The 14,877-nt window shown below is 43.0% G+C and overlaps 1 protein-coding gene across 1 annotated transcript in view; it reads right to left on the reverse strand.

Annotated features, from left to right (window-relative positions):
- The window catches only part of tlr18 (toll-like receptor 18), a 46,849-nt gene that overhangs the window by 13,708 nt on the left and 18,264 nt on the right, over window positions 1-14,877 (reverse strand). The window contains exons 2-3 of the mRNA XM_061958815.2: window positions 7,051-8,052; window positions 2,508-3,690 (exon numbers count right to left, since the gene is read on the reverse strand). Of these exons, the coding sequence (XP_061814799.2) occupies window positions 2,508-3,690; window positions 7,051-8,042 (2,175 nt within the window). The 5' untranslated portion in view covers window positions 8,043-8,052. The remainder of the gene's footprint in view (window positions 1-2,507; window positions 3,691-7,050; window positions 8,053-14,877) is intronic.

Here is a 14,877-nt window from a genome sequence, read left to right on the forward strand (position 1 = left end):
TTCATTGCATTCACATGCTGCAGTGGACAGTGGACAATTTAGCGTCAATATTAATGCAGTATTTGAAGCACAGTCTCCACGTGTGTTTATAACCTGGACACGTTAGCTCGTCGGTATGATAACACGTGACTGTTACTACGTGCGTCTGCCACGGCCCTCGAGTCAAACAGCGGCGGTGTTAATGAAGCAGCGTCCGGCTGCTCACCGTCAGTGAAACGCTCGGTGAAATCGCGGATTAACGTTAAATATATGACGAGCTGCGAGCGATGCAGCTATAACCTATCTACCTATAACCTATATTACCCTCGTATTTTGATCCGGTCGGTCCGTTCTTCTTTTACTTCGTCGTCGTCTTCTTCTTCTTCTTCTTCTTCTTCTTCTTCTTCTGGCCCACCAGGTGAATTAAGTGCTATTGGCGGAGTTACAATGCATAGTAGGCTACCGCCACCTACTGCACCGGAGTTGTAACTACAAGCAACATTCACAGACAAGAGTCCCATTGCTTTTATGAGCAGTCGAGCGAGTCAAAAGCCGAAAAATCTATTTGTGGTGGACGTAATTCTTTCGTGGCGGGCCGCCACAAATAAATGAATGTGTGGGAAACACTGGCTATGTATAATTAATTTGGTATTTTTCTGTAAAATAAATAGATATATACATAATTTGTCATTACTGGCATATTACTTAGAATAACAGGCGGAATGTTTATTTACAGATAATGTCTTCAATTCTACAGTTTTATAAACTATTTAAAAAAAATTACAGTAGAAATTTAGAGTAAATTAACCATAAAAATAGGATTTTTTTTTTTTTACAGTGTACAATGGTGGACTCGCGCAAAGCTCATCTAGTATAAGCTTACCATATATGGAGAAATCCGCTGACGTCACTAATTGTAAAAAACGTCAGAAGTTGGGCAAATTCCAAACGGCTCGTTGAGAGCAGGGATGTCAAATATGCGGCCCGCGAACAGGTTCTATCCGGCCCGCGGGATGAGTTTGCTAAGTGTAAAATTGGGCTGCAATTTCAAATGAAATAAACTGCTGTTCTAAATGTGTCCACTGGATGTAGCAAAAGCAATTACCGTATTTTCCGGACCGTAGGGCGCACCGGAATATAAGGCGCACCGCCAATGAATGGTCTATTTTTGATCTTCTTTCATATATACGGCGGATTATAGGGCGCATTAAAAGAGTCATATTATTATATTTTTTTGTGGTCTACATAACATGTAATGGTGGTTCTTTGGTCAAAATGTTGCATAGATGATGTTTTACACATCATATTCAAGCCGCTTTCTGAAAGTCAATTCTGGATGGGCCGTTTTGTGGGCGGTCTTATTTACGTGGCTCACCTTCGACAGCGTCTTCTCCCCGTCATCTTTACTGTAGTGGTGTACCGTGCAAGGACGAGAGTGGATTTTGGCTTTTCCTGTTTGTGGGACATTGGCTTTGAGGAGCGTGTGGGTAGGTAGTTCAGGCCAAGAGTGGGGGGACTTTGAAGTGGGTTCAAAACATTGTATTTTTGCCCGTTTTCTGCTCATTGCATTGTTGACTCTTTATTTTCGCAACCGTCTATTTTGGCAAAGAATATTAATGTTTGTCGCTCTTTGATGACACGGGTCGAATGAAATTGACCAGATCGTTCAGACAGGACACTAATTAGATACATATCGGACTTATATCAACATAAAAACAGGCTTAAGACGGATTTTAAAAAAGCTAAATTGATTTGTTCACACTGACGTGAAAAAGTCAGAGATATGTCCTGCAGTATGAACGTAGCCTACGAGACCAATCAGTGTGGCCAAATCTGAGTTGAGGATTCCTAAGCGTACCCTGGGAAAGCTTTACTGTACTTTTAGATTTTTAAACTCCATCCATCCATCCATCCATCCATCCATCTTCAACCGTTTATCTGGAATCGGGTCGCGGAGAAAACAGCTCCAGCAGAGACCCCCAGACTTCCCATTAGCAACTTCCTTCTGGGGGATCCCGAAGCGTTCGCAGGCCATAGAGGAGATGTAATCCCCCCCATCTGGTCCTTGGTCTGCCCCGGGGTCTCCTCCCAGTGGGACGTGCAACGAGGACCTCCCTTGGGAGACGCTCGTGAGGCGTACGCACGAGATGCCCGAACCACCTAAGCTGGCTCCTTTCCAAGAGAAGGAGCAGCGGCTCTACTCCGAGTCTCTCTCGGGTGACTGAACTTCTCACCCTATCTCTAAGGGAGATGCCAGCCACCCTTCTGAGGAAACTCATTTCGGCCGCTTGTATCCGCGATCTTATTCTTTCAGTCATGACCCACACTTCATGACCATGGGTGAGAGTAGGAATGTAGATAGCTCGGTAGACCAAAAGCTTTGCCTTCTGTCTCAGCTCTCGTTTCGTCACAACAGTGCGGCAGAGAGTTAATGTTGATTTTTAAACTCAATGTGTTGAATAGGTCAATAAGAGCGATCAGTGCCACATCCAGACTAGTCTTTGATTGCAAAACAACATTATTGTTACCTTGTAACTGTTCTCGATGTTTTCAATGATGTTGTCGATGATCCACCGTCCCGGCATGAAGTCTCTCTCGTGTATGCACAGTCGGTAGGGGTTCCTGCTGTCCTCCAAACAAGGCAGGAGCTGCTCTCTCACCCAGTCTGCGTCACAGTGGCTGTAGGAAATGAAGGCGTGATAGGTGAAATGTCCAGGATCTCCTGCAGCTCTCTCCTTGTGAGCTCTGTATTTGGCCTTGATGATCTGATAGGTGGCCTTGGTGTACCATGGGAGGTCGAAAATGTAACAAATAAGCATCAGAATCAGAATGACCGCCGTTGTTGTTGCAACGCTGATGATGATAACCAGTCTGACATCACACGCCACCTGACTTGGGAAGTATCGGGATATGACTGTGTTCAGAAACTGTTCTGGGTGGTAACACCTGTAGTTCCAAGGCCAGTCTGTCAAATTGAACTGATCTTTATCCTTGGTTTCTTCAATGAAGGCGTGTAGTTCACAGGTGCAGTGGTAAGGGTTGTTCCCAGCCTTTAGGTGAACAAGTCCAGGCATTAACTGGAATGATTCTTTGCTAATGAGACCAAATGAATTGCCATCCAAAGCCAGGCTCAGCAGTGATGAACTCTCCCACTTGGATGGGATGAACTTGATTTTGTTGTCACTCAGCAGAAGCACTTTCAGGTTGGTGGCTTTCTCAAAGTACGCTACGTCCAGCTGGTCCAGGTTGCAGGAGGACAGGTCCAAGAAGTGCACTGTGGTGGGCAGGCAAGAGAGGGCTTCGGTTGTGAACTGATTGTGGTGAGCGATGATTCTGGTAATGTTTTGTTGCCAAACGCAATCTTGGCTTCTTTCAGCAGATCCTAGCTTATTATTGCTAACGTCCAACACTTGCAGATTCTGGAACTGTCTGGTGAGCAGTGACAATTCTTTTAAGCTGGTCAGCTCATTTGTGCTCAGGTTGAAGGTGTGAAGATTTGGCATGGCACCCCTGTAGCTGCAGCGCTGGTTAAAGACGTATTCGTCCAAGAGTCGGTTGTTGGAGACATCGAGGACCTGCACACCTGCCATCTCCACCCAGGCGTCGCAAGGTACCGAGTTAAAGTAAACATACTGAATAGACAGATGCTTGATCTTGTTGAACCAGGTGAAGCGCCAGTCAAAACGCAGAATATCGGGATTGCTGATATACCTGAAAGACACCACAAAGTTTCATGTTATTCAACAAACACTAAATATTCCAATATCTCAATGAAAAAGTTCATTGAGATATGTTCATTAAACATCATTTTGTCACTGTCCATGCCATCAGTGCACACTTCTTTAAGCACATAACCCTTGTCTTTATACAACTTCAAGAAGAAAGTATGGAATCACAGGGTTGGAGGACGTTCATTCAATTGTTTATCCATCCATCCATCCATTTTCTACCGCTTGTCCCTTTCGGGAAAAAAGCAGACAACAATCATGACACAGAACTACAGTCATTTCAAATGGCAACTTTCTGGCTTCAAGAAACACAAAAATCAATCAAGAATACAAATGTAGGTAGTCAATAACAGTGTCATTTTTAGATCAAGCTGAGCGGATACAATAGGGAATCACTCAATTCTGAGACCAAATGATGGAATCGCCCTGTAAATTTTCATTTCCTATTTATACACCTGCATCAGATGGAATGTGTTCATTAGTCTGCAGTTAAAAAACAAGTGTTCACACATTGCACAGGTGTTGCAACAGGTGGATTGACATGAATCATGGCTTCAACACAAGAGATTGCAACATTACGCAATGTTGCAACATATGTTGACTGTTCGCAGTCAGCTGTGTCTACTGGTGGGGTGGACCAAGGAAAACATCAAAGTATCAAGACCGAAAACTTAAAGCAACTTGTCCTGAACACAGAAAATGCACAGAAAAACAAATTAATAACAAATGGTCAGGAGCTAGAGTCACCGTCTATAATCGAACTATAAGAATCGGCCTGAAGGAAATGGGATTTAAATACAGAAAAGCTAAATGTAAGCTGTCATTAAAACCTAAGCAAAAAAGAACAATGTTCCAAAGGGCTAAGGACACGCAATCGTGGGCTATGACTGGAATAAAGTCATATTCAGTGATGAATCCTGAATCTGTATTGCGCAAGGTGAAGATGTTGAAATTTTGTTTGGTGCCGTTCCAATGATATTTATTAAGACGCCTGCCTGAAGAAAGCATGCACATTTCCACAGTCATCGATGATATGTAGCTGCGTAGCAGGTAATGACACTGGTGAGATGGATGTCATTACATCTTCAATAAATGCACAAGTTTACAATTACTTTTTGAACACTTTTCTTATTCCATCAATGGAAAGGATGTTTTGGGATGATGAAATTATTTTTCAAGATGATAAGGCATTTTGCCATAGACCAAAAAGTGTAAAAACCTTCCTTGAAAAAAGATACATAAGGTCAATGTCATTACCTGCAAATAGTGTGGATCTCTATCCAACTGAAAATATGTTGTGGAAACTGAAGAAAATGTTGGGTGACAAGACTCCAACTTGAAAAGCTGATCCGACAGCTTTTTATAACAGATTACAAACTGTTATAAAAGCCAGAGGTGGTGCAACAAAGTACTAGTGGTCTCTTGTATGTTTTTTTGTTTGCTTATTTTTTTATGATTTCATATTTTCCTCAGAGTTGAGTGATTTTATTATTTTTTTACTCTGATTGATCTAAAAATGAAACTGTTACTGACTACCACAGTTTATTTTCTTGATTTCTTTGAGAGTTTTTTAGAGCCAGAAAGTTACCATTCAAAATGAGTATATTTTTGTGTCGTGTCTGTTATCGGCTTTTTGTTCTACACAATTAAACAACTGAATGAACACCATCCAAGACAGCCAGGTATGGTAGTTGTATAATTAAGTCAACTTTATTAAAGGGGAACATTATCACCAGACCTATGTAAGCGTCAATATATACCTTGATGTTGCAGAAAAAAGACCATATATTTTTTTTAACCGATTTCCGAAGTCTAAATGGGTGAATTTTGGCGAATTAAACGCCTTTCTAATATTCGCTCCCGGAGCGATGACGTCACAACGTGGCGTCACATCGGGAAGCAATCCGCCATTTTCTCAAACACCGAGTCAAATCAGCTCTGTTATTTTCCGTTTTTTCGACTGTTTTCCGTACCTTGGAGACATCATGCCTCGTCGGTGTGTTGTCGGAGGGTGTAACAACACGAACAGGGACGGATTCAAGTTGCACCAGTGGCCCAAAGATGTGAAAGTGGCAAGAAATTGGACGTTTGTTCCGCACACTTTACCGACGAAAGCTATGCTACGACAGAGATGGCAAGAATGTGTGGATATCCTGCGACACTCAAAGCAGATGCATTTCCAACGATAAAGTCAAAGAAATCTGCCGCCAGACCCCCATTGAATCTGCCGGAGTGTGTGAGCAATTGAGGGACAAAGGACCTCGGTAGCACGGCAAGCAATGGCGGCAGTTTGTTCCCGCAGACGAGCGAACTAAACCCCCTATCGACCCTAGCTTCCCTGGCCTGCTGACATCAACTCCAAAACTGGACAGATCAGCTTTCAGGAAAAGAGCGCGGATGAGGGTATGTCTACAGAATATATTAATTGATGAAAATTGGGCTGTCTGCACTCTCAAAGTGCATGTTGTTGCCAAATGTATTTCATATGCTGTAAACCTAGTTCATAGTTGTTAGTTTCCTTTAATGCCAAACAAACACATACCAATCGTTGGTTAGAAGGTGATCGCCAAATTCGTCCTCGCTTTCTCCCGTGTCGCTGGCTGTCGTGTCGTTTTCGTCGGTTTCGCTTGCATACGGTTCAAACCGATATGGCTCAATAGCTTCAGTTTCTTCTTCAATTTCGTTTTCGCTACCTGCCTCCACACTACAACCATCCGTTTCAATACATTCGTAATCTGTTGAATCGCTTAAGCCGCTGAAATCCGAGTCTGAATCCGAGCTAATGTCGCTATAGCTTGCTGTTCTTTCCGCCATATTTGTTTGTGTTGGCATCACTATGTGACGTCACAGGAAAATGGACGGGTGTTTATAACGATGGTTAAAATCAGGCACTTTGAAGCTTTTTTTAGGGATATTGCGTGATGGGTAAAATTTTGAAAAAAACTTCGAAAAATATAATAAGCCACTGGGAACTGATTTTTAATGGTTTTAACAATTCTGAAATTGTGATAATGTTCCCCTTTAATATAGCGCAAAGCATTGAGCAGGTCTACAGCCACACTCCTCATTCGTTAAAGGGAACCAACAGAACACCACATCAGCAAGCACTTGGTGACAGAGGCAAGAACAACTCTTGAAATCTCTGAGAGAACCCAGGCTCTGTGGGGTTGCCGTCTGTCTTGATCAGTTCAGTCTCCATAATTTTTCCAAATGTTAAATTCCTATTAGAGTTTTTGTTTAGGTATCAGCAGGTGGAAGAACTAAATCCCAAACTTGGATTAAAAGTGCTGTATGAGTGATAAAAACATAAGTAAAATGTAAAAAAAATAAGAAGACTTCTTACCAGAGGTCCAGTTTGTCCAGCTTCAGGTCTGTGATGCGTGATTCAGCCCCACTGTCAAAAAAAGTTGGTGAGCGCGCAAAGTCGATGTACTGCAACCTGACCCTCTTGATGGGGGCCGTTTCTAGGTTGATTAACGCCATCCTGAGGAGGTTCTCGTTGAATTTCCCTCTGTGGAAGATGATCTGATAAGCTCTAATGTCCTTTAGACCCTGGAAGATATCATCATCTCCCATGTAGTACATGAACTCGAAGAGGTTGCGGAACTGGATGGCATTGAAGGTCTTGTTGGCGAGGTCGTGCAGCATGTGAAGGAGGGCACCGGGGCGTTGGTCTATGGCCATGTCGAAGCCAATCTGCAAAGTTTGAATAATGCGTAGACTCCCGGGCTCGTAGTAGCTTAAGTTGGAGGAACACTTGATTGCGAAGCTTTGTAACTTGATGTTCTTCAGTGGCTGAAAGTCTTCTCTCTTCAGTCCCTCCACCAAAGGCCCACCCATGGACAGAACCTGCAGTTTGACCAGCCTGGAGAAGCCTTCAGCCAGTGTGGCACGTTTGTAAAGGTTGTTGGACATAGACAGGTGTTTTAAGTTCAAGAGAGATGTCAGTACAGCAGCAGGAATTACCTGCAAGGAGTTGTTGAAGATGTTCAGATGTTCCAGCAAGCTGTTGTTTCTGAAGGCGTCACTGTCAATGTGCGAGATATTGTTGTACCCCAGCAGAAGGACACGCAGGCGAGGAAGTCGGTGTAAGTCGTCCGAACGGATTGCTTGAAGTTTATTATAGGATAGATCAATCTTCTCCAGTGTGGACGGAAATTGTCTCCATGGGACGCTCTCCAGCTGCCTCCCCAAGCAGTCTGCGGAGCGGCCCGAGTCGAAGATGTGACATGTTTCTTCTGCACTGCTGCTGGTTGTCGGGGCAGATGGACTCACGGTTGGCGACGTGCGTCCTCCAATGAAGACCGCACTGAGGATGATGACAGTCCAAAACATTGCAACACTCCTAAAAAAAGCAAACAAATAATATTAAGACTTAACAAAATGAAGGGAAGGAACAAAACCGTCTAAACCACGGGTGCCCAAACTTTGAGGTGAAGAGGTGCTAATGGGGCACGGGCCAAACAGTGATTTTAAGCATGCAGTAGTACAACTATTTCACTTTCCCAAAGGACAGTACGACGAAGACACAACAAACTCCCTTCATGTCTCTCATGGACACACACCTGTTGTTGTTGACTTTGGACTGACTCGAGGCTGCACAACACCAATGCCGCGGAACAGAGACACGCGACAGGCTTACACACACACATGCATCCACAAAAATATACGCCACACACACATACCCCACGCCCCATCCAACACTCTCGACGCAAATCTTTTAGGGGTGATGGACGGCGGGGCAGCGCCTGAAGAGCTGCAGCCGGCCATCTTAGCCCCCACTCCCACCCCTCTGTTGCAAGTCTCGAGATGTATGTTGTAATATGTATATGTGTGTTCCTGTTCTGTAACCCTGTACACTTGTTTGTTTGTCTAATCTTGAACAGGTTTGTGCTGAAAACAAAGTTTTGTTGTACTTGTGCAATGACAATAAAGACCAACCTACCTACTTATTTAGTCTTGTGGATATGCATTCAATGATTGCGTGAGCTTCAAAAATAGTTAGTATGAATATGTTTTGCATCTGGGAAGCCACTTTGGGCACCCCTGGCCCAAAGATGGCTCTAAACCATGGCCTTGTGGTTTAGTTACTGTCACTTTTTTTTTGCCAAGCTCTTATTGCATTTACACAAAAAATATCTGCTGATAATGCGCACAGTCATCACTTAACATTGCGACACTCATCACTTAACATTGCGACACTCAACCTTCTCCATCCTTTAGAGCCATCAGTGTGTGCGAATGGGTGACTGTGGAAATAGTGTCAAAGTGCTTTGAGTTTATTAAAAAGGTAGAAAAGCGCTATACAAGTACAACCCATTTACCATTTTAGATGAATAATGAATTGTATTTGTAGATGAAGCCTCGTTGTGTATGTCTTGATGTTATAAGAAGAATATACTTCACTTTTTGCCTTTTTTGCTTTCTATTCACTCACACTAAAACAATAAAAACCACAAATAATCTCACATGAGCTGTGTTTCTCATAGTTCAACACTTTTTGTCATATTAGTTAGACCTTTTGGATTTCTAAAAATGTTTTATGAAATAAATACAAATGTTAACATTTTGTTTATTGATGTCGACATAACACATTGACACATTACAATAGGCATTGATCAGTGACGTAAAATAAGTTAAATTGATATAGAAATGAAAATGAAAGAGTTCCATTGAGAGACTTGTGCAGAGTTCTTACCTGGTAGTGTTCAGCTCCTGGATGTAAACACTCTCTATCAAATGTCTCTTCATACTGTCTTTATATTGCCGGTCTGAGTGCTGCCGGAACTCACATGCAGAGGTTTTACAACCTCCTCTCATCAATGACACGCCTGATTTGTGTGTTTGTGCAGGAACCCTGTCTCTTGGCATGCTGACAGTCGTCTCATACGTGACAAGGTTTTTATGATCTCTCGAAATTGACACCAATGTGTCTTCGTTCTTTGCTCCTAACACCTTCAACTGTTTCCTATTTCCTTCCCCGATTATCAGAGCGAGTGTTCGGTTGTCCTCCTAGTCGGTGTTTACCGTGATGTTGACAGGAAACAATTGGCACAATGGTTGTGTGGGTTGTTCCCGTCATCAGATTGAAATCAATGAAGTTGAAAGACTCTGTAGTTAGGTATCACCGGGCAGCTGATAAACTCCAGCTGTAAATTCCATTGATTTTTTTTTATTTCTGCACAGCTTGTTTTGATTGTGATGTGAGATTCATCAATCATTAAATACACTGAAATAGGTGTTGGCAAGTCTTTGCTGTTTGCTTACCTTTCTTGTTAATCTTGTCAGGTTATTTATTTAGATTTAGACTTCCTTGTCTTGTCATTCGAATTTGAACTTTACAGTACAGATAAGAACAACATTTTGTTGCATTAGCTCGTTGTAGTGCAGGATAAAAGAGCAATAAGGTGCAGATATAAATAAATAGATTACTGTACAGATAAATATATTGCACTTCTAGACTTAGACTTCCTTTTATTGTCATTCAAATGTGAACTTTACAGTACAGATTAGAACGACATTTTGTTGCATTAGCTCATGGTAGTGCAGGATAAAAGAGCATATGTTTTGCATATGCATCCATGTTTATGGATGTATGTTATATTGTCTTTATATTCCAGCGAGTTAATCCGTTTTTGGGGGGGTAATTGAGGGGATTATTATGGTGCGTTCAAGAGTCTTGTGGCCTAAAGCAGGGGTCGGCAACCCGCGGCTCCGGAGCCGCATGCGGCTCTTTGATCACTCTGATGCGGCTCAGCAGCTTACTTGCTGAACCCCCCAATTTTCCCGTGAGACTTCCGGATTTCAGTGCCTCTCGCAGAAAACTCCCGGGATTAATATTCACCGATTTTCACCCTTACAGCTATAATAAGGGCGTGCCATGATGGTACAACATTTGGCGCCCTCTACAATCTGTATTAACAGCGTGCCAGCCCAATACTTGTTATACAATATACTTCTTCTGCTTGCACACGTACGTGACAGCAAGGCATACTTGGTCAACAGCCACACAGGTTACACTGTGCGTCAGTTGAGGTGGGCGGGGTTTGGTAGCGGGGGGGGGGGGGGGGTGTATAATGTATCCCGGAAGACATGGCATGGGATTCTGGGTATTTGTCCTTTTGTGTTTATTATGTTGTGTTACGGTGCAGATGTTCTCCCGAAATGTGTTTGTCATTCTTGTTTGGTGTGGGTTCACAGTGTGGCACATTATTAGTAAGAGTGTTAAAGTTTTTTTTTTTTTATACCGCCACCGTCAGTGTGACCTGTGTGGTTGTTGACCAAGTATGCCTTGCTGTCACCTACGTGAGCAAGCGAAAGCCCCATACAACGTGTGACTGTTCAGGCACGTTGGCTGTAGTGGGTGCTATATGTTGTCCCATCACGGCACGCATGACGCTGACAATCGCAATTCATTTAAAACGCGCGTGTCGCACCAGCTTTCAAATTCCACATAAAGGTGTGGGCAGCGTGTCTGAGACCCCTGGTTTATACATAGCACAAAGCAAAAAAAAAACTTTGTATTCAGTGTTATTTCATTTAAAAGTTCAAAAAAAATTTGCGGCTCCCATTGTCTTCTATAATTTGTGAAACTGGTCAAAATGGCTCTTTGACTGGTAAAGGTTGCCGACCCCTGGCCTAAGGGAAGAAGCTGTTACAGAACCTGGAGGTTCTGCTACGAAGGCTGCGGAACCTCTTTCTAGAGTCCAGCAGTGAAAACAGTCCTTGGTGGGGGTGGTAGGAGTCTTTGCAGATTTTCTGAGCCCTGGTCAGGCAGCGGCTTTTCGCGATTTCCTGGATAGGAGGAGTCATTATGATCTTTTCCGCCGTCCTCACCACTCTCTGCAGAGACTTTCAGTCTGAGGCACTGCAGGCTCCAGTCCAGACAGAGATGCAGTTGGTCAGTAGGCTCTCTATAGTGCCTCTGTAGAATGTGGTGAGAATGGGGGGAGGGAGCTGTGCTCTTTTCATCCGACGCAAAGAGTGCATGCGCTGCTGAGCTCTTTTTATAAGAGCTCAGGGATCAGGTCAGATTGTCGGTTATCTACACCCCCAGGAACTTGGTGCTGCTTACAATCTCCACTGCTGTGCCGTTGATGAAGAGTGGAGTGTGGCTGGACTGGTGCCTCCTGAAGTCGACAATGATCTCCTTGGTCTTGTCGATGTTCTGGTTCTGCACCAGTCAACCAGATGTTTCACCTCCTTCCTGTAGTCCTTGTCGTTGTTGTCACGGATAAGGGCCACTACTGTTGTGTCGTCCGCATACTTCACAACGTGGTTAGTAGTGGACCTGGCGCAGCAGTCATGGGACATCAACGTGAACAGCAGTGGACTGGGGGAGCCGGTGCTCAGGGAGTTGGCATTTCCTTTGCTGCATTCACCTCCACCTGCTTGATATATTTTGTTGACCAGAGATTGCGGATTTCAATTATTATATTCATATAACATGACCACAGCCGTACATTTGGCTTGATCTCAGAAGTTTGATTTTTTTTTTCTTCAACCAGCTAGTATTGGAATATAAACAACTAACCTAATTATTATCAACTGTCTGGAATGGACTTGTGCTGTCTTTAAAGGGGAACTGCACTATTTTTAGAATTTAGCATTTTTTCATTAGTTTTCAAAACGGTTACAAAAAAGTGGGACCCCAAAGATTTACTGTGGGACCCCATTTTTTTGACTTAAAGGGGTCTCTGGGACCCCATTTTGAGAATTCCTAGCGCCAACACTGAGGCACTCTGAAAAAACATCCGATAAACCTACAATGTGGGTGGCACTTGGAGCAGGTGGGTAAATTGTCTTGCCCAAGGACACAACGGTAGTGACTCGGATGGCGGAAAGTTGAATTGATCCTCTAACCTTTAAGGTGATAGCATAGCCGCTCTACTTACTAAGCCAGGCCACCCTAAGTGCGTTTGCAACAATTCCTAAAATTAAACTCAAACGTTGAATGACGCGGACACGTTTGTTACTGGATAGAAAAACCTTTCTAATACGCTTCTTCCTTGGAGACTGTGTATGTGTTAGTAATATGCAACTATGTTTTGACACTTAAATAAATGATAAATGGGTTGTACTTGTATAGCGCTTTTCTACCTTCAAGGTACTCAAAGCGCTTTGACACTACTTCCACATTTACCCATTCACACACACATTCACACACTGATGGCGGGAGCTGCCATGCAAGGCGCTAACCAGCAGCCATCAGGAGCAAGGGTGAAGTGTCTTGCTCAGGACACAACGGACATGACGAGGTTGGTTTTAGGTGGGGATTGAACCAGGGACCCTCGGGTCGCGTACGGCCACTCTTCCACTGCGCCACGCCGTCCCTTGTTTATATTGACAAATGTTCTATTTTAAAATGCAATATTATTCAACTAAAAAATTATTGATGGGCCTGCTATCTGTGCCCTGGACCTCTGGCCGGGGGTTGCCGGAAGCCGCCGTACTTATTAGATAGTGCCGAGTGTCTGAATCCGTGAGTTTTAGCTGTAACTGTACTAAAAGAGTCACAGAGCGAGCCTAAAACAGTAGCATGTTTACATAAAAATGCTAACACTTAGCATGTGTGCTAACAATAGCATGATAACAGTCAGCATGTTTCATATGCCAAGTTATATGACTCAAAGGTGTATGGTGGCGTAAATAGAAAAAAACATGTAAAGTCAGATGAAAAAGGTAGCAAGTTTAAGTTAGCTTGCTAGCATGCTATCGTTTGTATGCTAACGGTTAACAAGTATCACATACCAAGTTATATGACTCTGGGCTAAACGGATGCAAAACTAGCGAAAAAGTTAGCATGCTAATGTTAACATGCTAGCAAGCTATCGTTTCCTTGGTAACAGTTAACAAGTGAAACATACCAAGTTATATGATTCTAAGGTGTATGGCTTTGGAATTAGAGAAAAAAAAGTACAATAAGCTACAAAAGTTAGCACTTTAATGTTAGCATGCTAACATTATCATGCTACCAGTTAACAAGTGTCACATATTAAGTTATATGACTCTAAGGTAAACAGTTGCAAAATTAGCTTCCTTTCCGACGGTATAACATATGTGGGGGTTCGTTGGCCGGTTCGTCTCGTATTAGACAAAATAGGCGTACCCATTCAATTGGCCCAATTTTGCAAAAAATGTGGCACATTTTTTTGTTATATCGAGGAATAGCGTCGCCATGGTAGCTTGAAATGTTCCCAATTTAAAATACGCCCATAGGCGGAAAGCAGACCTTTCCGACGGTATAACATATATGGGGGTTCGTTGGCCGGTTCGTCTCGTATTAGACAAAATAGGCGTACCCATTCAATTGGACCATTTTTGCCAAAAAATTTGCCGCATTGTTTTATTAAATCGAGGAATGGCGTCGCCATGGTAACTTGAAATGTTCCCAATTTAGAATATGCCCATAGGCGGAAAGCAGACCTTTCCGACAGTATAACATATGTGGAGGTTCGTTGGCCGGTTCGTCTTGTATTAGACAAAATAGGTGTAAAAATTGGCCCATTTTTGCAAAAAATCTGGCGCATTTTTTGTTAGATCGAGGAATAGCGTCGCCATGGTAACTTGAAATGTTCCCAATCTAAAATATGCCCATAGGCGGAAAGCAGACCTTTCCGACGGTATAACATATGTGGGGGTACGTTGGCCGGTTCGTCTCGTATTAGACAAAATAGGTGTACCCATTCAATTGGCCCAATTTTGCAAAAAATTTGGCGCATTTTTTTGTTGAATCGAGGAATAGCGTCGCCATGGTAACTTGAAATGTTTCCAATTTAAAATACACCCATAGGCAGAAAGCAGACCTTTCCGACGGTAAAACATATGTGGGGGTTTGTTGGCCGGTTCGTCTCGTATTAGACAAAATAGGCGTACCCATTCAATTGGCCCATTTTTGCCAAAAATTTGGCCCATTTTTTTTGTTTAATCGAGGAATAGCGTCGCCATGGTAACTCGAAATGTTCCCAATTTAAAAAACGGCAATAGGCGGAAAGCAGACCTTTCTGACAGTATAACATATGTGGGGGTTCGTTGGCCGGTTGTCTCGTATTACACAAAATAGGCGTACCCATTCAATTGGCCCAATTTTGCAAAAAATTTGGCGCATTTTTTTGTTGAATCGAGGAATAGCGTTGCCATGGTAACTTGAAATGTTTCCAATTTAAAATAC

Source organism: Nerophis lumbriciformis, linkage group LG04, assembly GCF_033978685.3.
Source record: "Nerophis lumbriciformis linkage group LG04, RoL_Nlum_v2.1, whole genome shotgun sequence".
NCBI lineage: Eukaryota > Metazoa > Chordata > Actinopteri > Syngnathiformes > Syngnathidae > Nerophis > Nerophis lumbriciformis.